This window comes from Cajanus cajan, chromosome 7, assembly GCF_000230855.2.
Source record: "Cajanus cajan strain Asha chromosome 7, NIPB_CcT2T_4, whole genome shotgun sequence".
NCBI classification, from domain to species: domain Eukaryota; kingdom Viridiplantae; phylum Streptophyta; class Magnoliopsida; order Fabales; family Fabaceae; genus Cajanus; species Cajanus cajan.
The window spans coordinates 15,865,155-15,891,174 of record NC_138523.1 but is presented as its reverse complement, the minus strand read 5'-3'; the positions used below and the strand labels follow the sequence as shown (position 1 = coordinate 15,891,174).

Here is a 26,020-nt window from a genome sequence, read left to right as displayed (position 1 = left end):
CCATTAGGTAACATAATCATGTTTAATTCTATGTTGTGAAATGTTTAAATATTGAATGACCACAATTTGTTAAATTGTTTTTTTTGCAGATAATGGCATCAGGAGGTGCTGATAAGTTTCCCCAATGTCCTTCACTTGGTGGCAACAAAGGAAAAAAGGGGAAAAAACCAAGGTATGTTCTTAGACTACCTAAACAAACAACCCAGCCACTTGTAGGTTTAGAGCCCATAACTCCTCAAACTGAAATCCCTGCACCCATGCCTCACCAAACAGAAGTTGCTACGAGCACACCTCCCCAAACCCAAAATGCTAGAACCATACCTCCTAACACCCAAATTGCTACACCCCCATTACCCCAAACCCAAAATGTTGAACCCACATGCTTCCAAAAACAAAATCAGTTACCTTCTTCTAGAGCTTCACATTGTGAACCTAGTAGCAATGCATCACCAATGTCAGTACCCTCCAGACTTTTTGAAATTCCTACTGGAGATGAAGAGCAACTGTCCAACAATGATACATCACCATTCAACAATGAAGATCCACCAGCTGGGTCTGTTCTTCCAATGATTGAGCCTTGTAATGATGGCTAAAATTTATAATTTTTGCTTTCTAAATCCTATTTTTTCTTTCCCAGCATTGAACTGATTTAATTTTTTTCCCTCAATAATTAGGTTTTATCCAAGCAGGGTAGCATCTAAGGCAATCACATTGACTATTAAGCAACAATTTGTTGAGCCATGGATGACTTGGGGTGCAATGACGGAAGAACAAAAAGATATCTTCTTTCAGCGTTTTAAGGTACATAATTTGTTTATTATCATTCTGTTCTAAAGGGATTACGTTAAATGCACTAATTTTATAGTCATGAATAATTTAATTGCTTCATTATTCTGTTAATGCAGAAAAAAGTTTCATGGAGAGCTGAACATGAAGAGAAGATAAAAAAAATATTTCACACAAAAGCATCTCATAGGCTTTCTGAAATGTTCAAGAAAGCTCGTCAAATAAACAAGAAGCCTGATTGGATGTTTGATACAGTTTGGCAGAGTTTGATTGCCCAGTGGATGGCCCCTGAATTTAAAACAAAGAGTATCCAAGCTCAAAAAAATAGAGCATCTGAGAAAGGTGGAAGTCTGCACACAGGTGGCTCCATCACCCATCACGAGCATGCTATGCGGATGGTAATTACATTAAACTAATATATTTTATTTAATATAATTTTACAAATATGATGATTAACTATTTATACAATTATAGTCACAAGAGTTGGGTCGCCTTCCACATGTTGATGAGTTGTTCCACCAAACTCATGTACGGAAGCTTACGGGTGATTTTGTTGACCAAAGATCTAAGCGAACATATGTGAGTTATTTTTTTCGTATTATTGCTTTATTCTTTTCAATTTTAATCATCTTTCATAAATGTCACTTCTAAACATCTTTATTTGTGAAATAGGATCAATTTGAGACTATATTTAATCAAGCTAGGTCTGAGGCTGCATCTTGTACGGGAGGTTCTGAAACGTCTTCTATGGACCCAGTTCAGGAAGAAAGACTCCGCAATAAGAGTTGGATTGCTGCTGCTGGTGGGGTTACAGACAAAAGAAGACTTTATGGGGTTGGAAAAGTCGTTTCTCCATTGACATTGGTGGATACCTTCACAAATATATCTTCTGCTCGTGCTACTGAAGATTCAGACAAAATTATTCAATTGGAAGAGCAAGTCCGTAAGTCTAGGGAGGAGGCTCGTCAATCTAGGGAGGAGGCTCGTCAATCTAGGGAACAAAATGAACGCTTGCAACGCCAGTTTCAATCACTGTTCAATGCTTTTCTACCTCTCCTACCTTCTGATACACAACATATTTTGCAACAACAAGTGGATAACCAATTTCATGACAACCATGATGACCAACAACCACCACCTACTGGACACTATGGAGATGACTATTAGTTAGATATTTTTTTTAGATTATGGATCCACAACTATTTAAATATTTTATTATGTATAATTTTATGCAAAAATAGTCTTATTTTACACTATGACATGGAAACTAATTATGCATAATTGCTATGGGTATTTTAGATTTTAAAGATGTTTGATTTCATATTGTGGTTATAAGATATTTAAAGAAACCTGATAAGTGATTTTATTAATATTTCTGACCAGGTAAAACTATTTATAAAGAATGGTGTGGAAAGGTAAACAAAACAATTCATGCAATGTTGAAATCAGTTACCTACGGAAATTTCCGTAGGTAAGTTATCTACGGAAATTTCCGTAGGTAAGTTATCTACGGAAATTTCCGTAGATAACTTATCTACGGAAATTTCCGTAGATATTATCTACGGAAATTTCCGTAGGTAATTTATCTACGGAAATTTCCGTAGATAAGTTATCTACAGAAATTTCTGTAGGTAATTTATCTACGGAAATTTCCGTAGATAAGTTACCTACGGAAATTTCCGTAGATAACTTACCTACGGAAATTTCCGTAGGTAACTTATCTACGGAAATTTCCGTAGATAATTGCATCCGTAGATATATTCCGTAGATAAACGCATCCGTAGATAAATTCTGTATCTGTAGATAAAATCCATAGATAACGTTATCTACGGAAAAATTTCCGTAGATAATGTTATCTACGACCTTATTATCTACGGATTTTTTTCCGTAGGTAATCCGTAGATAATTATCAGTTATCTACGGATTTTCATCATTATCTACGGATTTTTTCCGTAGATAATGCTGATTTTTCTTGTAGTGATGAAAGAAATTGCTCCAGGGTCATTTTATGATCCGTGTCATGATGAGTTTTTTGTTTGTAATCGTTGTGATCGTGATTACCGTCAATTTCACAGATTATTTTAGACATTCAAGTCGTGTTGTGATGCATTTAATTATTGTAAACCCTTGATACAAGTTGATGACACTCATCTATATGGCAAGTATCGATGTACATTACTCATTGCTACAACACAGGATAGTAATAACAATGTTCTTCCTCTTGCATTTGCTGTGGTTGAAGGAGAAACATTACTTGCGTGGTCGTGGTTCTTCTCTCATTTGCATTTACACGTTACGAATAAACAAGGAATATGTTAAATTTCTGATCGACATCGTAGCATTAAATCAGCCATTGACAATAGGCACTTGGTTGGAGACCGCCAAATGCATATCACAAGTATTGCATTAGGCACATTGCAAGTAATATTAATAATCGCTTCAAGGATGTGAAACTAAAACAACAACTTGTGAAGTTAGGTAATAAAGCTTATTTTAAATTTTTTTAATCATTTCAAGATTTTTATTATGCATTATTCATAATCTGTATGCAGGGTATACACTGTGTAGACACATTTTTTATCGCAATTTGCAAAAATTTTGTAAATCTAGCCTTGATGTTGAAAGGTGGATAGGAGGGATATCAAAAGAAAAATGGAGCATGACATATGATGCAGATGGTCAAAAATATGGTCACATGACAACGAATTTGTCTGAATGTGTTAACAAGATTTTAAAGGATTGTAGAAATCTGGCAATCACTAAATTAGTTCAGTCGACTTATACCAGGTGCGCTCAGTATTTTAGTAATCGTGGTAGTCGCGTTTTAGCCGATGTTTCATCCGGGAAAGTTTTCGTTTCAAAGTTAGTTGAAGTTTTGCAAAAAAAATCAAGAAGAGGTTTGTTCCCACCAAGTTTGTAGATATGACATTCAATCTTCAAAATTTGAGGTTGAAGAGGCATTTGATCCAATAAGACAATCAGGGGGGAAGAAATGGATAGTAAATTTAAAGGAACGATACTGTCAATGCGGAAAATTTACAGCATTTCATTATCCTTGTTCTCATGTTATAGTTGCATGTGGTGTTATTAGCATTGATTACTACTAGTTTATAGATCCAGTTTATACAACTGATTATGTTTTAAAGCATACTCTGGTCTATGGGAACCGATCAAAAATGAAGACTTAATCCCTCCAACTAATGAGGATTGGATACTTGTCCCAGATCCAACATCTGTGCGTGGGAAAGGGCGAGCAAAATCAACAAGAATTAGAGGGAAGGGGTGTTGCCTCAGCTGACTCAACGAAACGTGCAACATAGTCATCAAATATAGATAATAAGCGATTAGTTTGCTCTGTGACTGATTCAAGTGAAAATTCTGCTCTGCCATTAGGAGATGTCAAGTATGCCAAACATTATGTTACATCTCTCTACATATAAAAGAAATTAAACAATTAGTTTACAAATTTATAATTTAACAAAACAGTGTATTAAAATAGGAGTACTAATATGCACATACCACAATTGAGTCTTTAATTTCTTCGGGATCAATGTATAACTTTCCTTTTCTACGGTACCACCTCATGTATTCTGAATTTGGACTTAATAGTCCAACCTGTGGAGGAGTAGGTGAAAAGTGATATGCATATCGATTGTCCCAATGCTCTAGTGCTGGACTTAATATTGTAGCCCAATCATCATCAGGCTTTCCGCACAAGGTCAATGCATGCACATGACTAGGAGTCATCGGAGGATTTGGAATTAGTTGTTGACAACCAAATTGCCTCATGACCCTATCTGGTTGATGCCATTCACAAATACATAGGGAAAGTAACGGGATTACAGAACCCCAAATATGACTCCCCTGTGTGCAATCCTCAGGCATCTGTTCAATAGGAGGATATGGTTGCCAAATAATCTGTAAATAAAATTATTTAATTAGTATATATTGAAATACAAATAAGTTACATAATTTATTTATAAAATCGCTAAAATTTAAATTACTTACAGATTTTCTGCTCAAACGGTCAAAGTATTTGCGATAAAATTTAATATCATCGCTCATACTTATTTTACTGGCTGTGTTGGACCACCTGACAAAAAATGTAAACATTTAAATTATCTTAAATTATTTGAATAATTATCAAAATGTAAAGATTTGAATTTGCTCATACCTTAAACCAATAGGACTGCCTGGAGGAATAGGTGGGAATGGTGAAGAGAGAATGGTTGGGAATCGTTCCCATGCCCATAACTGCAATAAAAGTGTAAACCCACCACAACTTGGCATTTTGTAATCAGTAGAGGTGCATAAATTGCGATACAAACATCCAAGCACTGCTGCACCCCATGCATATGTCTTTATAGTTTGAAAGTCACGTAAAAACACCAACCACCTTAATGAGACAAAGCAAGAAGATCTATCAGGAACAAGAAGTCCTCCCAGAAAACGTAATATCCAAGCTCTAGCATAAGGAAGCAGCTGATGTAGATCAATTATGTCATCTGCAATGTCATTAAAGTTTGTTGCCAACCAAGATAACTTAACACGATGTCCTTTAATTTCAGACTGAGGTGGAACAACCCCTAACAAATCCTGAGCTGCATAAAATAAAACAAATTATTTAGCAATTATTAATATTATAAATAACAATTAGTATAAATTTAAAAATAAGTTAAAGTAAAGTTATTTAAATACCTAATTCCAATATATTAGCACTGCCTCGAGTTAATACTGGTTCACCGTCAACTGGAAGACCAACAAGCATACCAACATCTTCAAGAGTAATTGTACATTCTCCGAATGGCATGTGGAATGTGTGTGTTTCTGGTCTCCATCGTTCTACCAAAGCTGTTAATAAACAGGACTAACTTTGATATCATTTAAACAAGCAATCCATCCGAAACCCGCTTCTTCTAATAACGGAACAATTTGGGGTGGAACTCCCAAAATTCCGGTACGCGTTGGAGTAGCACATCGTGCTATTAATCTCCTATCATTTTCTCTATTCCAAACATGTTGTGAAACATGTATATTTTGCAATGTCAATAAATCATCCTCAATGGGTCCACATGTCACACGCATACCTCTAGAAGATGATGCCATCTATAACAAAATATAACAAAACATTATTTATGAATTTTAATAATTTTAACAACTAAATAAACTAAAATATAATTATTTTCCTTTTTTTTAAGAAATATAATTTGATTAACTAAAATATTTGAACAAATTTTCTTTAAAATTATAAAATTAATATTTAACATTTAAATATTATGTTAACAATATTTTTAAGACATTTAAAAATATAAATAAATTGATATAAATAAATCTAATATAACACTAACAACCCTAAAATAAAATATAAATATAACTAAATTACACAAAATCAAATTATAAAATTAATAATTAAAATATAATTATTTATTAAACTAATTATTTAACATGATATACTCTATACCGACTTTACAATCATTACAGAAAATAAAAACAAAGATATAGCCTATAAATAAATTACACAAAATCATATTACAAAATTTATAATTTAAATTTATTTTTTTATTAAATAAATTAATTAATATGAAATAGCCTATAACGACTTTTCAACCATTACACAAAATAAAAACAAAAATATAAATATAACTAAATTACACAAAATCAAATTACAAAATTTAGAATTTAAATAAAATTATTTCAACAAAATTTCTTTAAAATTATAAAATGTTAATAATTATCATTTAAATATTATGTTAACACTATTTTTAAAGCATATAAAAATATATATAAACTGATATTAAAAATTCTATAATAACAGTAACAACCTTAAAAATCAAATATAATTATAAATAAATTACACAGAATCAAAAAAATAATTTTACAAATATAATAAATTTATTAATTTAATTATTTATATAAATGATATACCTTATAGTGACTTTAAATTTTTTAAAGAAAATACAAAATACAAAATATAAAATACTTAAAATAGTAAATACCTGAGATGAAGAAATTCAAATAAATCACCAACAACCTGAAAAAATTAAAATATACAAACTGTTACAACCAAAATAAATTAAATACTATAAATTATAATAAAAGTAAAAATGTAACTGAAAAAATAAAAAAAAATTTACCTTGCCAAAACTGGTAAAAAAAAATTTCACTCTGCCTATGCCACGTGTCATACAATCATTGGTTACGGGGATGGTAATTTTGACACTTGGCGTTCACCTGGTGGGAACAAGCAATGTCGCTATAGGCCATAGCAATTTTGTGTCACTATAGGCCATAGCGACTTGCTTTTTATTTATTTATTTTTTTAACTACTTTTTTTTCAGTACTTGTTATTCTTACAAAAATTTATTTTCACTACTTGTTTTCTTTTCCGTCATTTATACATTTTATTTTCCACTTAATTATTTTTTAATACATTTTTTTACTTTTAAAATTATTTTTTTATAATTTTTAAATGCTAAATTGAGACACTATGGGCCACAGCGACATTATGTCGCTATGGGCCCTAGCGATCTCTTTTTTATTTTATTTTTTTAAAATATTTTTTATTCTAAACATTTAATTTACCATTTTTTAAAAAAAATTGATTTTTTCTACTTCTTTTTTTTTCCCGTTATGTATACCATATTTTAAAAATTAAATTTACATTATTTTTTTTAATCATAACAGAGACACTATGGCCCATAGCGACCTAAAGGCGCTATAGGTTATATCAACTGCTATTTCTTATTTTTTCCCTTTTTTATAATTCATTTTTTTCATTTATTACAAATGTTTTTTTTTTCCCATTATTTATACAATTTTTTTCTTCACTTTTTCATTTCTTTTATATATTTTAAAAATTAAATTTATACAGCTTTTTTAACCATAATAGAGGCGCTATGGCCCATAGCGACTTAAAGGTACTATAGGCCATAGCGACTTCTATTTCTTAAATATTTTCTTTTTCAAATTTAATTAATAGTTGTAAAATATGCATCAAGTCGTTGTGTGTCACTATGGACTGTAACGACTTTAGCAGAGGCACTATAGGCTGTAGCGACTTTTGTAATATGGCGTTCATGACTTCTTAAAAAAAAATTAACATGTGTCACTGGTATCACTATGACCCATAGCGACACTGTTAAAAATAACCCTAAAAGCGTAAATAATTTCAAAACCCCATTTGAGTAATTTGTTTTGAAAAAACTCTACAGTGGTCAATCAGCCAAAAATATGAGTTACTTTATGTTTGGTCAAGGTTTTAAATTGTAGACTACATAATGCATTGCAACTGAAATGTTGCAGTTATTGGCCTTGTCCACAACAACATCTAATAGTAATTGTAGTAAAATCGTAAATTACCAAGTTTTTCGCAACATAACAGTGTTGCATTTGCAACACATTCGTAATGTAACAAATTAACACCGTAACTTTCATTGTTCACTTAAAAAATAAAATTGACGAGAATCTTCAAAGAATCATTTCAAAGCAATAATGTAGAAGACAACTTAAAATAAAAATGATAACTTAGAAGCTTGAAAACTCACTTTCGTGCAGATAATCCTCTATAGCAAATAACAACCACGCATCCAAGACTCCAAGCTTTTCCCTTGCTAAGTGTAAGCTTTCTTTCTCTTATTCTTATATCTCTATTTCTCTCTATTTCACATTGTTGTCAATGTTGATCTATGCTAGAAATTGATTCCAAGTTAGGTCTGTTTGAGAGTAGGGAAACAGTATGGTTATGGGTTTAGGTTAGGGCATGGGGGAGTAGCACCACATCACACAACATTGCTTGGTAGAGGGGCATGCAGGGTTGGAAATTTGGAAATGAGAGGGAGAGGGCTTTTGTGAAAGTGAGAACATGGGTGAGAAAGAAATTGGCAACGCTTGGTAGAGAGGGACACATGTACAGGATTGAAAATTTGGGAATTGAATGGGAGAGCTTTTTGTGAATTTGGTGGACATGATGCTTGAGTGGTTGAAGTTAGGTGACGTGGTGCTTGGATATAGAAATTCTGAGATGATCAAATTTTTTTTGGAAGGTTAATTTTACGGAATGGACATTTGGTGGGAATAAATTTTTGTTGTTATAAAATAATTAAAAGAATTAATTTTTTTTATTAACTATTAATTGATAAATTATAAATAAATATAAATACTTTGACTATATTAAAATTTATTTATAGTATATGTAAATAATTAATATTTATAAATACTTAGATTAGGTCAAAAAAATTTATATTTAAAATATATGCAAATGATTAGTATTAATTATCATATTTATAATGATAAACTATTAATATTTTTTATTTTATATTAGATTAATATTATTTTTATAATACATGCAAATGATTATTAAAATATTTTGCTATTTTTTTGTATATAATAATATGTTTAACATAGTTTTATGCATATTAATATTAGTTTATTTATATTTATTTTTATTTTTATGCTAATTTATTAACCATTATTCTAAAATTTGAAATATAATTAATTTAATTATTGATTGATATTGTATTTTCAAATTTATATATATATATCTATATATATAATGTCATCAAGTGAAGAATTTCCTATAGGAAGACTAGAAGGTGCTCCAAGTGTATTTTGGAGTACCTATTGTAGAAAATCACAACAATGTCTAATGTAAACTTTGTTAGAAAATAATAAGTGGCATTACAAAATTGAAGCAACACATAGCACATGATAAAGGTCAAGTAGCAAGTTGTCCAAGAGTCACATCTTTTGTTAGGGAGAATATCATGAAACTTCTCAAAGATAGAAATGAAAAGAAAACTGACTTTAGAAAAAGAAAAGAAGAATTTAAATCTCGAATAAGAGAAGACAATGAAGAAGATAGTAATGAGGAGATGAGGATAGTTGCACAAGAAAACATTAGATCACAACGTGAGTGGGAAGAAAGACAACGATTCAAACAAAAAATAGGAGGATCTAATAACATTTATGAATCAGGTGGAAGCTTCCACGCGAGTGCTAGTCAAGCTTCAAAACAAAAAGATACTACTTTTGCTTTAAGATCTACAAATGTGGATCTTGTGAGAAGTAAAAGTATGAAACAACAAAAAATAAATAGGGGTCTTATGAAAACATTAAAGAAGCTCAAAGAAGCAGTAAGCAAATTTATAATTTATGAATGTTTACCTATGAATTTATCAAATTCTCCTTGGTTGCATAATTTGATTGTTGTAGTGGTTGAGACAGGCCCATTAGTTAAACACCCTACACCTTATGAAGTTTCTAATGTGTATTTAGAAGTTGAATATAAAAGCATGCAGGAATGGATAAGCGAGTTGAAAACCACATGGAAGGAAAAAGGAGTAACAATAATTTGTGATGGTTGGACAAATAATGTAAATCATACATATATTATGAATTTTTTGGTGTATTGTAGTAAGGGAACAATTTTCTTGAAATCTATTCATGCTTGTAGTATTGACACTAGAAATATTGATTACTACTTTCAATTATTGGATAAGGTTGTGGAGGAAGTGAGACATGTTCAACTCCAAAGAATCATATATACCTAATTTTATTTAAATTATATATATATTGAATTTAATTTTTACGTATGATTTTTTTTAATTACTGAAAGAATCAAATTTGTTATTTAAGTAGAAATATATTATAAATAATATAAATAGTCTATAACAAAAAATAAAATATTTTTTAAAAATAATTTAATTTACTCAACCACATAAAGAAATCAATAAACGTACAAAGTAATCACATATATTTAAAAATAGGACAAACTAAAATTTTTATTATAATCTATTTAGTTTAAAAGTATAGACTACAAGTTATTTAAAAAAACTTATATTACACTTAAAAGATTGATCTATCTGAATAAAAATAAATAATAATAATAATAATTATTATTATTATATTAAATTTACTATAATATATTAAAATTATATATACTTTTATTTATCTTTTTAAATATAAAACTTGTTGATTTATATAATAAAATGAAATTTATAAGTTTGTTGAAAGATAAATTCATATTCTATTTAGATACTATTCTTACCGGAGATCGGTCGTTGGGGACGATCTGCTGGACAAGATTGGTGAGCCTCCTTCGCTGGGTACGATTGTTGTTCCAAGTGGGGGCGGTACCTGCAAAAGAGACTCCGATGCTAAAGTTAGTGCTTGTGGATGTATGGATCTCGTATAAGTAATGCACGTACCTTTGTGTAAATTAGGGTTTTATTGGGCCTTGGGCATGATGGAAGCACTTGGAGAAGAAAGTTGATTCTTCAAGTTTTCCATGCAAAGGACCGAAGAACTCTTGAGGTAGAACTCCTTGTGGTGGCAGAATCACCTTGGAGGATTCTCCAATGGTGGAGAAGCAATGGAATAGGTTCCGTTACTTCCTAGCTTGTGAAGGAAGCTTGAGGAACCAAGGCAAAGTTTGAAGAAACTTTGATAGAAACCTTAGAGAGAGAGTTCTCTTCGATTTTAGGAGGGACTTTTGGAGAGAAATCTGAAGTTTTATTTCTCAAATGCTCAAAAGTGAATACAAGAGTAGAAAATACAAATATATAGGGAGAGGTAGCTTATAGTGTAAGCTAACCTTAACCATGGTTCATTAGGAACCATGGTAAGGTGTAGCTAACCATCCATGGTTTCTAAAACTTGTAGGAGAAGCTAACCTTGACCATGGTTCACTTAAGAACCATGGTAAGGTCAGCCTAACCTACCAAGGTTTAGAAACTTGGAAGGCAAGCTTCAAAGCTTGAAGGAGAAGGTAACAATTTTCGATCAAGAACAAAGGTGAAGGCTAGGCGGCCTGATAGAAAAGAATGGCACAATCCAAGAGGGGGGGTGAATTGGATTCAATGACCCTTTAAAAATTTATCAGAGTATTTTGGATCTTAATTTCAATCAAAACTTTTCTATGACAGAATTTCCAAATGAAGTCCTCCTAAAGACTTGTTATGAAAATATGAATGCAATGTGCTCACTTGATTACGATATAATGAGGTTCAACAATAATGTTCAATTACAGATTTAAACCATCAAGATTCACATACACTTGTTAATCAAGTTTTATCTTCTTTAATATTCAATTAAGAAATTACTCAAATTAAGAGATAAGGTAGAAGAAGATTGCACAAGTCTTTTATACTGGTTCAGCCACTCCACATGTGACCTACATCCAGTCCTTAATCAACACCTGATTAAGATTTGTTCCACTATCTTTAATCAAGAAGGTTTACAAGCAAACACACATGCATATACTTCTATACTAAAGATAACCACTTTCTTGACCCCAAGAAAGCACCCCTTATAGAACCCACTACAAGAAACCTTATTACTTGAGAAACCCTTCTCAAGATTTTTCACAAAGATTCACAAAGAATAAAAGGAACGAATTCACCTGGAATTCTTGAACAAATCTTTATCTTCCCCTTTCAAGAATATGATGATGATGATCTTCTATCAAAGCTTTTCACAAACGTTTTCACTCTTGGATTTCACAAAGAAAACTCTCCAAGATGTCACAAAGACTCACAAAAACGTTATTCACAAATTGTTTATCAGTTATAACTCATGTCTGAAGTTTCTCAAAGTTCAAACTATTTATAAAAGTTTCAGACACAGATAATCGATTATTTTAAAGAATAATCGATTATTTTGTTCTTCAGATTTTCTGGAAATCAACCAAGAACAATATAATCGATTATTTAGCTGGATAATCGATTATTCCAGAGAGTTGTTCCTGGGATAATTGATTATTTCGGCAAATAATCGATTATTACAGCAAGGCATTCCACTTAGCCTATTTGCTGAAATAATCGATTATATTTAACAATAATCGATTATTTTGAGTTAGTTCTTAAAACTTCATTTTAAGACTCAAAATAACTTTCCAATGTTTTTAACTCATCATCATATACTCTCTACTTGGTTTAGATAAGATTTGATTATGCACAAAGCATACTAAGCACACAAAATATAGAAACACATTCACAACAATTTATATCCTAAGTTCTATTACATAGCTCCAACTCATAGCATTTTCTTGACTCTTCTTTGACTTTGTTTTTGTGCTCCAAGTTGTTGTTCTCATGTTGTGATCATCAAAGCTCTTTAAGCTCTCCTAAGCTCAACAATCTCCCCCTTTTTGATGATGACAACCCATGGTTCATATTGAATCAACCCAATGCTATTGTGCTTAAAAAAAATCAGCCATTGTGCCTTTAAATCATTTCAACCTGCACAATACACACACACAAGCACAATACCTGCAAAAACAACAACTAAACACACACTATACCATACACCATACCATTTCTCCCCCTTTGACATTATCAAAAACAAAGTAAGCCAAGTTTAACAAGTATAAGCATTGGTTCAGCAAGTCAAACCAAGTCATTTGTGCATTATACAACCACAATTCAGACCAAATTAAACCAAGCAAATATGTCCACCATATCAAAAATAGAGTATGCCAATTAGAACCAAAAATAACCACACTAATCAACATATATGCTCACAAAAACAGAGCATTTTGCATCAGCATCCCAAATCACACTTTGGAATCAAAAATCAAGCCAACACATTAGCAAACCAAACTTCAAATTCATCAAACTTAAATTGTTCAACAACAAAAAGAAATAAAATTGTTCAGGAATTAAAATCATTACAACCAAATTGAACTTAAATTGTTCCAAACTAGAATTAAAAACTAATCAAAGAAACAAAACAGAAATCAATCCTCATCGTCCGGAATACCAAGCTGGGTCTTGATCAGTCTCACTTCATAATCCAAATCATCAAATCTGTCAAGAATTCCAGAAAACAAGGATTCATGCCTCCGAGACATTTCCATCATTGCATCCATTTTGTTGATCATGATTTGCTCAAACTGTGAGAACGGCTTCAGTTCCGGTTCACCTTCCCTAGGCTCAGCTTCCACCTGTGGTGGCTGATCCTCATCATGAGAAGGAACTCCATCCTCATCAGTTGCTGGCTCCGGTGTAGGAGGTACATCTCCTTTAAAAACCCACTTGTCTTCTTGCTTCAGCATCCCCATATGATGCAAAGAAGACTTCTCAATCTTATTTGAAGCATGCAACACAATCTTTCTTTCACCTGTCAGATCTACACCAGCATTTTCAAAAATTTTGGATAGCAAAAGAGCATATGGAATTGGACCGTCTTCCTTTCTCCTTGCTTTCCATATGCAGTCATTCACAACCGATACCCAATCGATTTTAATTTTCTTCTTAATGACATGCATCAGCAAAATATCGTCCCGTGACATTTGAGCATGGTTGTGCAACCTCGGTTTCAGCATCCAGGCAATTATAAAGGAAATTAAGCGAGAGTTTTTTTTCATACCTCCCGCCAAGAATTTCTCATAGTTGGTGTTTGACGGAACCCTTTGACAGTCCCGAAATGTGGTCAGTTCTTCAAAATCTCCAAAATTGAATGGCTGGGGTTTCTCTGCTCCAGTCTCGCTCAGACCCGCAGCCGCCTTCAGAGTTGGTCCGTCCAACTTAATCAGTTTGCCCTTCACCACAGATTGCATAACTCCTTCGTTAGTTGAGGCAAAGCAGAGAAATAACCTGATTAACTCAGGATAATAGGGACCATCCATTTCCAAGAATGCCTTCAGTTCCTGGTGCTCTAGAAGGGTTGGAAAGCTAAACCCCTCGTTCTTGAACCAATCAAGCTTCAAGGTCTTCGGAGGAATGATTCTCCGACCGGCGTACCACTCAAAGTAGTATTCTTGAGCTTTCTCATCCGCAAACCACTTTGTAATCAGCTGCCCAGAGGGAAGAGGACGTTTTCTCCCCCTCACTTCAAGCTTCCTTGGCCTTTTAGATGAAGATGCCATGGATGGGTCTTGAGAAAAATGAAGAAGATGAGAGATTTGAGAGGATTTGAGAGGGTTAGGGTTTTGGAGAAAATGAGAGAATGAGAGAGTGAGAGGTTATGAGTAGTGTTTTGATGCCCTAGAACGTTCTGGGTATAAGGGTAATGGGTAGTTTTAAGGGTTGGCGCGTAGATAACTGTTTCAGGAAATTTAAAAAAAAACGCCCAGATAATCGATTATTTATGCAAATAATCGATTATTTGCATCAGAAAAATCACCTAAAAACCAAATCTGATATGAATAATCGATTATTTTAAGGATAATCGATTATTACAGAAGGTTGTTTTTCCTTATTCATCCCAAATAATCGATTTTATGTTGGTAGGTTCCAACATAAAATGTACAATCTGCGTCGGACATAACATACAATCGACGTAGATTTTACATTTTACGTCAAACCCTACCAGGTCCGATGTAAAAATGTAGCGAAAGCGAATAAAAAGAGTGCATGAGAGGCACACGCATGCACGCACTCACTCGGATCTCATCACTTTTCTAGATTCTTCTCTGTATAAACCCTCTCCCTCTCCTTTGTTGCTAAATCGTTTTTTCTATCTTCTGTAGAATGGGGTGAACTCTTCGTTACTCGTTCGCACATTGTTGCAGCTCAGGTATGAATCGCTAACACCTTTTTGCTTTGCATTGCTATTATGACTATTTGTTCTATTCGGTCTTTATGTTGTTCTATTTGTTTGGGTTGTTGGCTTTTTCTGCTAGGTTGTTCTATCAAGCAGAACGTCCCGTTCTCCAAGCAGAACGGCCCGTTCTCCAAGCAGAACGGCCCGTTCTGCTTGCACTCATTATATTTTTTTTTTGTTTACAACTTTTTTACGTCGGATCTTGGCAATGTCTGACGTAAATTTAAGTCTCCCTCTTTAACGTCAGACTTTTTTTAACGTAAAAAGCTTAAAATAACCGACGTAAATTACCTCTTTTGTACTAATGAAAAAAAATGATATATGGCATATGACATCCCTTGGTTTGGGAAAAGTAACAATACTCTTTAATACCTATGAATCGTGTGGAAAAAGTAAATGGGACACATCTTGAGATTTTGAGATGAAATATGTTAATAGAAAAAATAAGCAAAGACTTATTAATATAATAAGGTGATAGAATGAGACATCAGAGTAATGTGGCAAAACAAAAGAAGCTAACAGATATCAAACAACTACAACACTTATATTAAAGTGGAATAACTTTTTTTTATTTATATCTTTTGATAGAAAATTACATATATATTAGGGTCCGTTTGGGGGTAGTTTTATAGTTTTAAGCTTTAAAAACTTCAACCTAAATTTTAGTTTGTTTTAATATATTTTTTAGTTTTAAAACAATCTCAATTTGAAAATTTATTATCTTATTAAAATTAGTTAAAAGGGTGTGTTTGTGCGATCGTAGCAATAATGGTGTTAGTGGTGGTGGTGATGGTGACGATAGCAACATTGACACCAATTATAGTGGTAATAATGTAAGTCACAATGTTAGTAGTAGTGATTGTGAAGACATTAATTATTAGTGATAATATTGACAACAAAAATAGTAGTGGAGACGATTCTATTAGTTGTGGTAGCAAAAACAATACTGATAATGATAATAATAATGATAATACAGTAGTAGTTTCATTGTCAATGGTACTAGTGATGCCATTAATGGTGGCGATGTCAGTAATAGGTTCTTAAAACCTAATTGGGCATTTGAAAAGAATAGTCTTTAGGAACAATAAGTGACCCAAATATGTATTTATGTTTCTTTCTTTGAAAAATTAATTAGTATTTATGTTTTTACAAATAGGGTAGTTGCTTGAATACAATAAATTAATGCTTAAATGTGGAAAATTTTGATCAACCATATTTTTCTTATAATTATAAATTGAGATTTGTTTAAAATTTAGGAAAATTGGTAAATTATTTGAACAGTTTGATCTTGTTTCAAGCTATATGTATGCACGATGAAATTTATTGTAACCCATAGAAAAAGCCAAAGATTTAGCCCAAAAAGTACAATTAGGACAAAATTACGATTGTACTAAGTTAAGCATGATCATGCATGATGACATTCTTTATATTCTATGATGTCACTGACACTTATAGGGTTGAGGATTTAGAGTTTATGATAACCCTAAACACTTTTACCATTAAGTTTGTTTTTACATCATCTTTGGATCAACATCTATCACCACATTTGCTTTCACACCATCGGACAATATCAACATTAAATCAATATCATTAGAAAATAAAACAAAAAACAAAAAAAAAAAAAAAAACATAAGAGAAAACCACAATAACAAAACACCAATAAAAAGATTTGGAGGTGTGATTTTGGGTTATAAAATCTAGCCAAATAGGCCAAATTCTTGCATATATATATATATATATATATATATATATATATATATATATATATATATATGAATGAATGAATGAATGACACTCCCACAAAGGATTTTGGAGATGACATATTACACAATCTTGCCCACAATAGGGGTTGTTTCAAGTTACAAGCAAATAATTTTACACTCTAATAAGAGCACATCACTAAAAGAATTTTAAGTTGAAAGAGAAGATTTTATTAATTAGTTTCACAATAATTACATTTCTTTTATCCTATTATAGATATACATTTGTTCTTAAAATAGGTAATTGTGAAAATAAACAAAAAGAAAGAAAATAAGGAAAGATTATAAAAATATCAAAATCTTCTTAGATACAATATTTACCACACTCTCTTTCAAGTTGGTAAAAGAATATCAATCATTCCCAACTAATATATATGTCAACTCTTGAAATCTACTAGTAGGAAGTTCTTTAGTAAGTATATCTGCCACTTGAAGTCTGGTAGGGATGTGAGCTGTAACAATAAGAATACTATCTTACTTCTCTTTGTTTATCTCAATATGCTTGCTCTTGTTATGTTGAACTAAATTATGAGCATGTTGATGGTTGAGTTGTTGTCACAAAAAAACTTTATACCGGTAGCTCTATTTTAATTCTAAGGTCATCAAGAATAATCTTCACTCATAGTCCTTCACATATGTCATGTGCCAAGACTTAGAATTCAGCTTTTGTACTAGATCTAACAACTACGTTCTGTTTCTTATTCCTTCAAGTCATCAAATTCCCACCCCCCCCCCCCCCCCGCCACCCCAAAAAAAAAGATATGTAATATTTTGAAATAGATCTCCTATTTGTGACTGACTTGCGTAATTTGCATTAGTATATATTCCCATTGACATGGTGTCTCCTTTCTTGAATAGTAATCTCTCCCTTGGACTTCATTTCAAGTATTGAAGGATTCTATTAACTACTTGCATATACCTTTCTTGAGAGTTATGCATGAATTGACTAAACATAAACAATATCTAGTTTAGTGTGTGATAGATTAATTAGCTTGCCTACTTATTTTTTATATCGATATTTTTCATTAACGTACTTTCTTCACCTTCAATTTTGTGATTCTCTTCAATTGGAACTTCTCAAGTCCTTTATCCTAACTTTTTTATTTTACTAAGGAGATCAAGAACATGTTTTCTTTTGGAGATAAATATGCCCTTCTTGAAATAAACAACTTCAATTCCAAAGGTATACTTGAGCTTCTCCAAGTATTTCATCTCAAATTGTGTTGCTAATTTCTTTTTCAAGGTCAATTTTTCTTCTTCATCGTCACCTGGAATGATCATGACCTTTTTTCAACGGTGACCCCCTTTGGATGCTAACGCACTCTTCTAAGTAGTGGCTAATCTCATTACAAGTCTCTTTATTTATAAGGGATGACATGGTCATTCATTCATGACTTTTAATTCATGATTCTTCCTTCACAACTCTTAGTTCATGACTTTTCATTTATCACTGAAATTTTTTTGAATTTATTTTCCAACAACTTTTGATTGTTATTAGACATTTATTATGTTTTACTGATACAAAGTAAATTGTCACTCTTAATGTACTAGGGGAAATGGACATTGATATTGCTTTTGCTCAACATGCTATTGATGAGTATAAGGTAGATCTTCACTCTTTTCTCATTTTCGTATTGGTTTTGATATGTTCATTATTTGTTTGGATTGTATACTATATATAGTCTTTCTTCTTATGGTTGTTATTATCCAACTATCTGGCCTGTATATTTGAGCTTGTGCAAATTAAGATGGCATGCCAAAAGGAGAGAGATTTATTGTTAAATGCATGAAGCACAATTATGTTTCTGAATATGGGTACAGCTGTGTGAGTACAATATAACGTGAATATAAGGTCATGACTGATTTAAAAATAAAAATTAGGATATTATATGGCAGGGATCCAATTAACTGAATGATCAGATGCTCTTGGATTCATCTCCTATGACTAAAGATTGAGTTTCGTTTAGTTTTTCATGCCTTGGATTTCAGATATGACTGTTTGGTTTTATACTTTTCTTTTCTAGTTTTTGCCTTCAATAAGCTGAGTTAAATTGTATCTTAGCCTGGCTGTCCAAAATAATAAACTTTAGAAATACATTACATATTTGCATGACACATTATTGATAACTATACAACCAGATGCAACATTTGTATGTGTCAGATATTTCTAATTGTGTTCTGGTTTTGCTCGAGTGTCCATTCTTCCTTTTATTGAACACTTATGGTTCACATCCTTTGAACTGACAAACAGGTAGTTTGGTTCAAACATAGGATACTATAGTGAAACTTTGAAATCATGTCTGATTAGTTGTGATTTGGATTCGTATAGATGTTCCCTTGATTGAAACTTTGATTTTTTTTCCTTCTTTTCCTTCTCACTACAGGATCTTTATGTTCTCTAATGTTGGACTTTCTTCTTAATGTTTGTGACCAATGGTTTTTTCTCTCCTGTATTTATGCCTTCAATTGAATTAAACTTTTAGTGGGTGCATGTTTGGTTGAGAGCAGTTATTGCTGTTGTATTTATGTTTATCAGTGGTGTGCGCAATGCATTCACATGAGGAAAATTTATATTTGATAATTTGGATGTTATCCTCTTTATGTATCGTTCAGTGAACTTTTTGTTCTGCAATATTTGGACAGGCTCGTGATGAGGCTGCCATGTCAGTTCAAGGAAAGATGGTAGATTCTCAACGTAAGAGCGAAGTTTGCTAGTCTCCCAGGCTTGTGTATAAGCAATGTTGGTTTTTTATTTATAAAACTATAAACATTTCCACAGATTCTATGTATGCACTTGACATGGTTGCTGGTGTGGTAAATTTATGTTTTTGTCATTTATCTACAATGTATTTTCTAAGTTCTCGGCGTTAAATTAGAAAACGAAAGGCATTCAATATTTGGTACACTTTGTACTGCATCACTACAATTTGTATAGTGTGGCAGAAATCGACTACACTTTTGTTCATATCACGAGGGACTTCACTTAATAGATAATTTGAGTAGTGAACTGAAATTACCCCTAACCAATACATGTAAATATAGAATTATGACATCTCTAGAGCCAGAATATAATTTTATTTGACCGTTTAAAAAAAAAAAAAAAAACCTTTCTCTATCGAATGGGTCATGGGTGTCATATTTCATTCTTTACCTTTTATTTATATTTTAATTTAAAATTTTTCTTTTTGCCTCAAAAATATATATATAAAATAACGTCGTATGTAGTTGCTCAAGGGATAATTTATTCCGCCTGATGTATTAAGATAAATGGAATATATTAATAAAATATGAATTGCTACATTTTACTGTGTATCGAGTGCATATTAGTCGATGATGGTTAATTTTAACTACTGCGTGGACAATGTGAAAAAAGAAAAAGAAAAAAAAAAGCGTAATGATTTTAATGCGCCTCGATCTATTACAGTACTTTGTTTTCTATTTTTATTCATGTTCTTCTCAGTTTTGAATCCTTGAACTGAAATCAGTTTATATATATATATATATATATATATATATATATATATATATATATATATATATATATATATATGAATATTAAACGTATTATCCTCTTTTATTGACATGTTAAACGTCTTATCCTAATACTTTGATTATTAACAATCACTAACTTTATTATAAAAGAATGAAAATTTTATGTGTAAATTTTACTTGAATAAATATAAATTTTTTACTTTTTATGTTAAATATCATCTAATTATTATTTTTACCTCTTAACTGAATAAAAGTTTACTTTAAAATATTTTAATATCTAAATTAATCGGAAAACTTTTTACACTCTAAAATAAAAATATTTTTATATTAAATTGTATATATAATTATAATTTCTTACTCACCTTTTTTTAATCATGACATGAGTATTCATTAATTTTGCTAATAATTAATCTTTATTTGAGAATTTGACTATAGCAATCTATCATGATTCATATACTTGACGACTCTTCAACATGCAATAATAATAACATAAATGACTAGTGACGCATATTGATATGTGAATGAGTATGATACACCAAACATATGAAGTAAAACAACTATGTATGTAATATAGGTACAATAATCTAGTAAAAGTAAGTTGTACAAACTAAGTTGTGGGTTATCAAATATTTAAACAAATTAGTACTTCACGGTAGTAGTACAAAAACATAAGCGACACTCCACCATTTGCCTAATGGCCTCCACTTTAACAATATCTCATACCTATCCTTACTCTTTTTCATACCACATATGATTATCATAGTCCAATCACACGAAAACATATGTAAAGATAAGCTAAAGTTAAAGAAATCAACATACATACAACACATGGGAGAATAACAGAGTATATCATCATTTCTTCACATTTACCAGATACATCTCACAACACTTTCAACATGGTCAACATATAATCTCTCAAAAAAATCAACATCAACTCCTCTTACAAAACATTCAACACTATCAACTCAAGAAACATAGTATATAGTGATCTAAATGGCAACTTAAGCAACACACATCAACATCTCAAAACTCCACACATCAACCATCTTTTATCATAGACTAGCATCGCACATGAACAACACAATTTAAACAATACAACATATGCACAATAGAACAACTACATGTTTTTTCATGCACTTCAATTAGGACATCTCCGACAACACAAGTGAGAATTCTAAGTGGTTTGACCATACCAAACCAATCAACACAGATGATCTTTTTGGACTTGTTAGATCAACAACAAATTTGGATATCAATACACAACACAAACATGGTTTCTTGGATGTCATCACTTAAACTAGGAAAGTCCAATTCCATAATCAAGAATAGTATAGGTAGGTATAGGCGTACAACCTTGGCATGCATTACCAAGTCACATGTGGAGTTAGCCTACTAATAATTCGCAATGAACCACAAAACCTTTCCATTAATCAGTTAAGGGTGATAGTCCTTGACTTCATACCTTACTCCATATTGACTAAGGACCTAGAGGAGACTCAACAAAATTCACTCTAAGAGTTTCACACCTATTCAAGGAGGGTTTTCAACAATAATTGACCTCCTAGAGTACTAAAACAAGATTCCCTATATGAGATCTTCAACTTTCTAAACAACATTTTCTCCTTTAGTCCTGAGCCAATCAACATACTTTAATACCTACAACATTTTTAACATCAACACCCCAAGGTACATCTTCTATACAAATTATCCCACCAGGTCAATGCATATATATAGAGATCAAATCACACAATCATTTATAGCATACCGATGCTTAACACCTCAACCAAGAATAACATACCAATGCTTAACAATTAATCCAAGTAACATTAATGTATAACAATTCATTCAATAATAACATACCAATGTTTATTCAACACTTTAACCATGCAATTTATAGCACATCAAAGCATATAAATGTTCATCACCATTTCAACTATACAAATATAGCATATATATCAATGTTTATCATCATCACTCTACATACAACATATTCATCATCATTTAGCCATAAAACAACTCCAATAACAAGTGTTCATCACCAAACTCATTCATCAAGTAAAATACCAAGTCAATTAGAAAATAAAAGAATTTGACTAAGTCCTTATGCTGAGTGTTGAATCTCATGCTCAACCTCAGGCTTCCAAAGAGTTATACACTACAAGAAAAATGCTAATTTCTGACGGAAAAAGGTAAATTTTTTACGGATTTTGTTTTTTTTGACGGATTTAAATCCGACAAAAAAAGTGGCGTCGAAAAAAAAAATCCATCAGGAATTTCCAATGGAAAATTCTGTCAAAAATTATATATTTCCCAGAAGGTCGCCCATCCTTATACTACTTCAGGTCAAGCACACTTAACTGTGAAGTTCTGATGAGTAAGCTACCGAAATGTATATGTATGTTGTCAGTATAACTTGTACAAATTAATTCATTTAAGTCATCCTCAAATATATATACAATCTCATACTTGTACTATAATAATAATATATAATAATTTTATATTACGAATAATAATAATAATACTAATAATAATAATAATAATAATAATATATTCAATTATTCTTTATTTATATGTACTTACTTTTATAATTAACATCTACTTATTTCTATTTAAAATTATAATTTAAATTATTTAATTTTATAATTTATAATGATAATATAATTTATAAAATTATAAATATTTATTTATTACATACTTATAAATTAAATTTTAACATTTTAAATAAATTATTAATTAATTTAATATATTTATTTACCTTAAATCAAACATATAAAATTCAAAAAATGTATTTATCCTTGTTTTATTTTCTAATTACCAACCATTAATAAAATACTAACTTAAAATCTTATCTAATTATATCATAATATTCTCATATCAAATTTAAAATCAGATATTAGTTATACAAAAATATTAAGATCATATAGTAAATTGTCAATAAGATTTTACTTAAATAATTTAAAATAATTAATGTTTCAATTATATTGTTAATTAGAAAATAATTTATTCCAAAGCTAATTAATTTTTTATATATTAATTATTAGTAAAATTTAATAACTTTTAATTTAACAATTAAATGGATCGATGAAATTCAACACACACCATGAGTTATTGAGCGGAATAACTTTACCAAGAGTTATTTTGTAAGTTATCTTAAATCAAACATATAAAATTCAAAAAATGTATTTATCCTTGTTTTATTTTCTAATTATCAACCATTAATAAAATAATAACTTAAAATCTTATCTAATTATTACATAATATTTTCATATCAAATTTAAAATCAGTTCTTACATTTTCGACAAATATAAATTTGCCGGAAATATTCCATCAATAATATAGCCTTTCCTATAAATAAAACATTTCATCGAAAATATAAATTTTCTGACAGATTTAATTTTGTTTTATAAGAAATCATCTTCGATTAATATAACATTTTGTATATATGATTTAAGAGTAAAAAATTTTCAATTTAACGGTTGGATTTACAAAATTCACATTTAATATAAAATTATTACACCGCTCAATAACTTTATATTAAATGTGAATTTTGTAAATCCAACCGTTAGATTGAAAGTTCATATCTCTTAGATTATATATACAAAATTTTATATTAATCCAAGATGATTTGATACTTCATTTTTATAAAAACAAAATTGATGTAATATATTCTATACCTATCTGAAGGGCACACTAGTAATCTTCTCGTATTTGGTGGGCCGAACGAGAGTTCCGATCGAATATTCCGGTGAGGGGGGAGGTACCTGCAAAAGGCACTCCGACGCTCAAGTCAGGACAAAGCACAAGTATCGATAGTAATTAATGAACAGTGACGTTACCTCGTGACATGAGCTATTTATACTGACATTTATGGGCCCGGATTCCCATGGGCCCTGCAACAGGATTACCGGATTAGGTAATGCACCTCTAATCGGCTTATTGGTATGATTAACTCTTAATCCCTAATTAGGGGGAGTCCTTAACTCTTCATTAGTGGAGATCTGGATCTATGGATCATGTGGTGGCTAATCGGCCACCTGGTTCGGCCACTCGGGTGCCGATTGGGTGTCGGCTATCAGGTGGCCGAGTGACAGAGCCAGGTGGCCGAATAACCCTACTAGTACATATTCATTTCAAAATAAACTAAAATATAAACACTTTGATTACCTTCCAGTTGTTGTTCAATTTTAAAAAAATTTGATATACACGTATAAGGTGATATGAACTTTTAATTTAACGGTTGAATTTACAAAATTCACATTTAATATAAAGTTATTGAGCGGTGTAATACTTAGTAAAAGTTACACCGGTATAATTATAACCCCCTATATATTATATTATATATATATATGTGTGTGTGTGTGTGTGTAATTTTAAGCTTATTACTTCTAGAAAATAAAAAAAAATTTTCTTCTAAAATATAAAACTATTATTTATATTAAATAAACTAATATATGCACTAATTATTTAATAGAAAACTCATGAAACACACAAATATGAAAATATTCACACTTGAACTTGCTTACTATAATTTTAAAGACAATATACTAACATCTCTAAGTATTTTATAAATATTTAAAAATAAATATTATTTATTTAAAATATTAATTGTTAAGATTGAAAATATTAATTTTAAAAGGTTTAAATATATTTTAGTCCCTAAAAGATGGGTGATTTTGATTTTGGTCTTTGTAAATTTTTTTCTTTATTTTTCATCCTTGTAAGATTTATAAATATTGTTTCGTACTTGTAAAATGAGTAAAATATTTTTCTTTGATTTTCATCCCTCTAAAATATAAATTCACTAGTTTGATTATTTTAAGGTAGATAAATAATATTTATTTTAAAAAACTAAAAAACAATTTAGAGGTGTTAAATATCAATATGATAATAGTACGTAATTATTGTATGTGACACCTAGCTAAGATAATTATTTATCTTTTTTTTTTTTAAAAAAAAAATAGTAGTTAAAAATGATTACATAAAAAATAAGAATTAAAAATAAAAATTCCAATTTTAGAAAATGAAAAACAATTTTTTTTTTACAGAAACAAAAATCAAAACTTATTAATTTTATAATGATTAAAGACATATTTAAGTCATTTTAAAAAGATAAAATTAAAGAAAAATATTTTTAAAAAAATAAAAATAAAATTTATATTTTCCGACGAATTCATATCCGTCAGAAATTTTTCATCGGAAATTTGCGTTTTTCTTGTAGTGATATAAGAAAATTTTCAAGTTCCCATGTTGAGTGTTGGATTTCACACTTAGCCTTAGCCACCCAAAGGCACATTCGTCCCTCACATTAAGCGTGAAACTCATGCTCAACCTTAGCCTTCTAAAGACACTTTCTAATTTTCATGCTCAACCTCAAAACTCAAAATTTTCATCATCAATAAAGAACACCCCCAATAGCCATAAACACCACCTAACCTCCAAAT

General features: G+C 30.7%; 2 protein-coding genes and 1 long non-coding RNA gene across 3 annotated transcripts; 2 read left to right on the top strand and 1 right to left on the bottom strand.

Moving 5' to 3' along the window:
- The first annotated feature begins 676 nt into the window (after positions 1–676).
- LOC109792666 (uncharacterized) lies at positions 677–4,451 on the top strand. Its single transcript, XM_083061210.1, has 4 exons — positions 677–801; positions 906–1,184; positions 1,261–1,365; positions 1,459–4,451. The coding sequence occupies exons 1-4, from the start codon at positions 745–747 to the stop codon at positions 1,951–1,953; spliced, it is 936 nt and encodes a 311-aa protein (XP_082917336.1). The 5' UTR covers positions 677–744; the 3' UTR covers positions 1,954–4,451.
- On the bottom strand, positions 3,895–5,892 carry LOC145949853 (serine/threonine-protein phosphatase 7 long form homolog). The gene is made up of 6 exons (XM_083060752.1): positions 5,694–5,892; positions 5,485–5,637; positions 4,961–5,387; positions 4,795–4,879; positions 4,306–4,704; positions 3,895–4,080 (listed from the first exon to the last, which is right to left on the bottom strand). Exons 1-6 carry the CDS (start codon positions 5,890–5,892, stop codon positions 3,895–3,897), a joined length of 1,449 nt encoding a protein of 482 aa, XP_082916878.1.
- A 12,204-nt stretch (positions 5,893–18,096) lies between these two features.
- Positions 18,097–20,057, top strand: LOC109807700 (uncharacterized). The gene is made up of 3 exons (XR_002240491.3): positions 18,097–18,270; positions 18,639–18,691; positions 19,731–20,057. It is a non-coding gene; the product is annotated as an uncharacterized LOC109807700 (long non-coding RNA).
- Positions 20,058–26,020: the final 5,963 nt, after the last annotated feature.

What these genes read in the sequence shown, in the direction of transcription:
- LOC109792666 (XM_083061210.1), top strand. Translation starts at nt 745, where the DNA reads ATGACTTGGGGTGCAATGACGGAAGAACAAAAAGATATCTTCTTTCAG. An exon ending in TCTTCTTTCAGCGTTTTAAG is followed by an intron (nt 802 to 905) that starts GTACATAATTTG and finishes CTGTTAATGCAG; the next exon opens with AAAAAAGTTTCATGGAGAGC. An exon ending in AAAGATCTAAGCGAACATAT is followed by an intron (nt 1,366 to 1,458) that starts GTGAGTTATTTT and finishes TTTGTGAAATAG; the next exon opens with GATCAATTTGAGACTATATT.
- LOC145949853 (XM_083060752.1), bottom strand. Translation starts at nt 5,892, where the DNA reads ATGGCATCATCTTCTAGAGGTATGCGTGTGACATGTGGACCCATTGAG. An exon ending in TCCGTTATTAGAAGAAGCGG is followed by an intron (nt 5,638 to 5,693) that starts GTTTCGGATGGA and finishes GTTTATTAACAG; the next exon opens with CTTTGGTAGAACGATGGAGA. An exon ending in ACCGTTTGAGCAGAAAATCT is followed by an intron (nt 4,705 to 4,794) that starts GTAAGTAATTTA and finishes TTTTATTTACAG; the next exon opens with ATTATTTGGCAACCATATCC.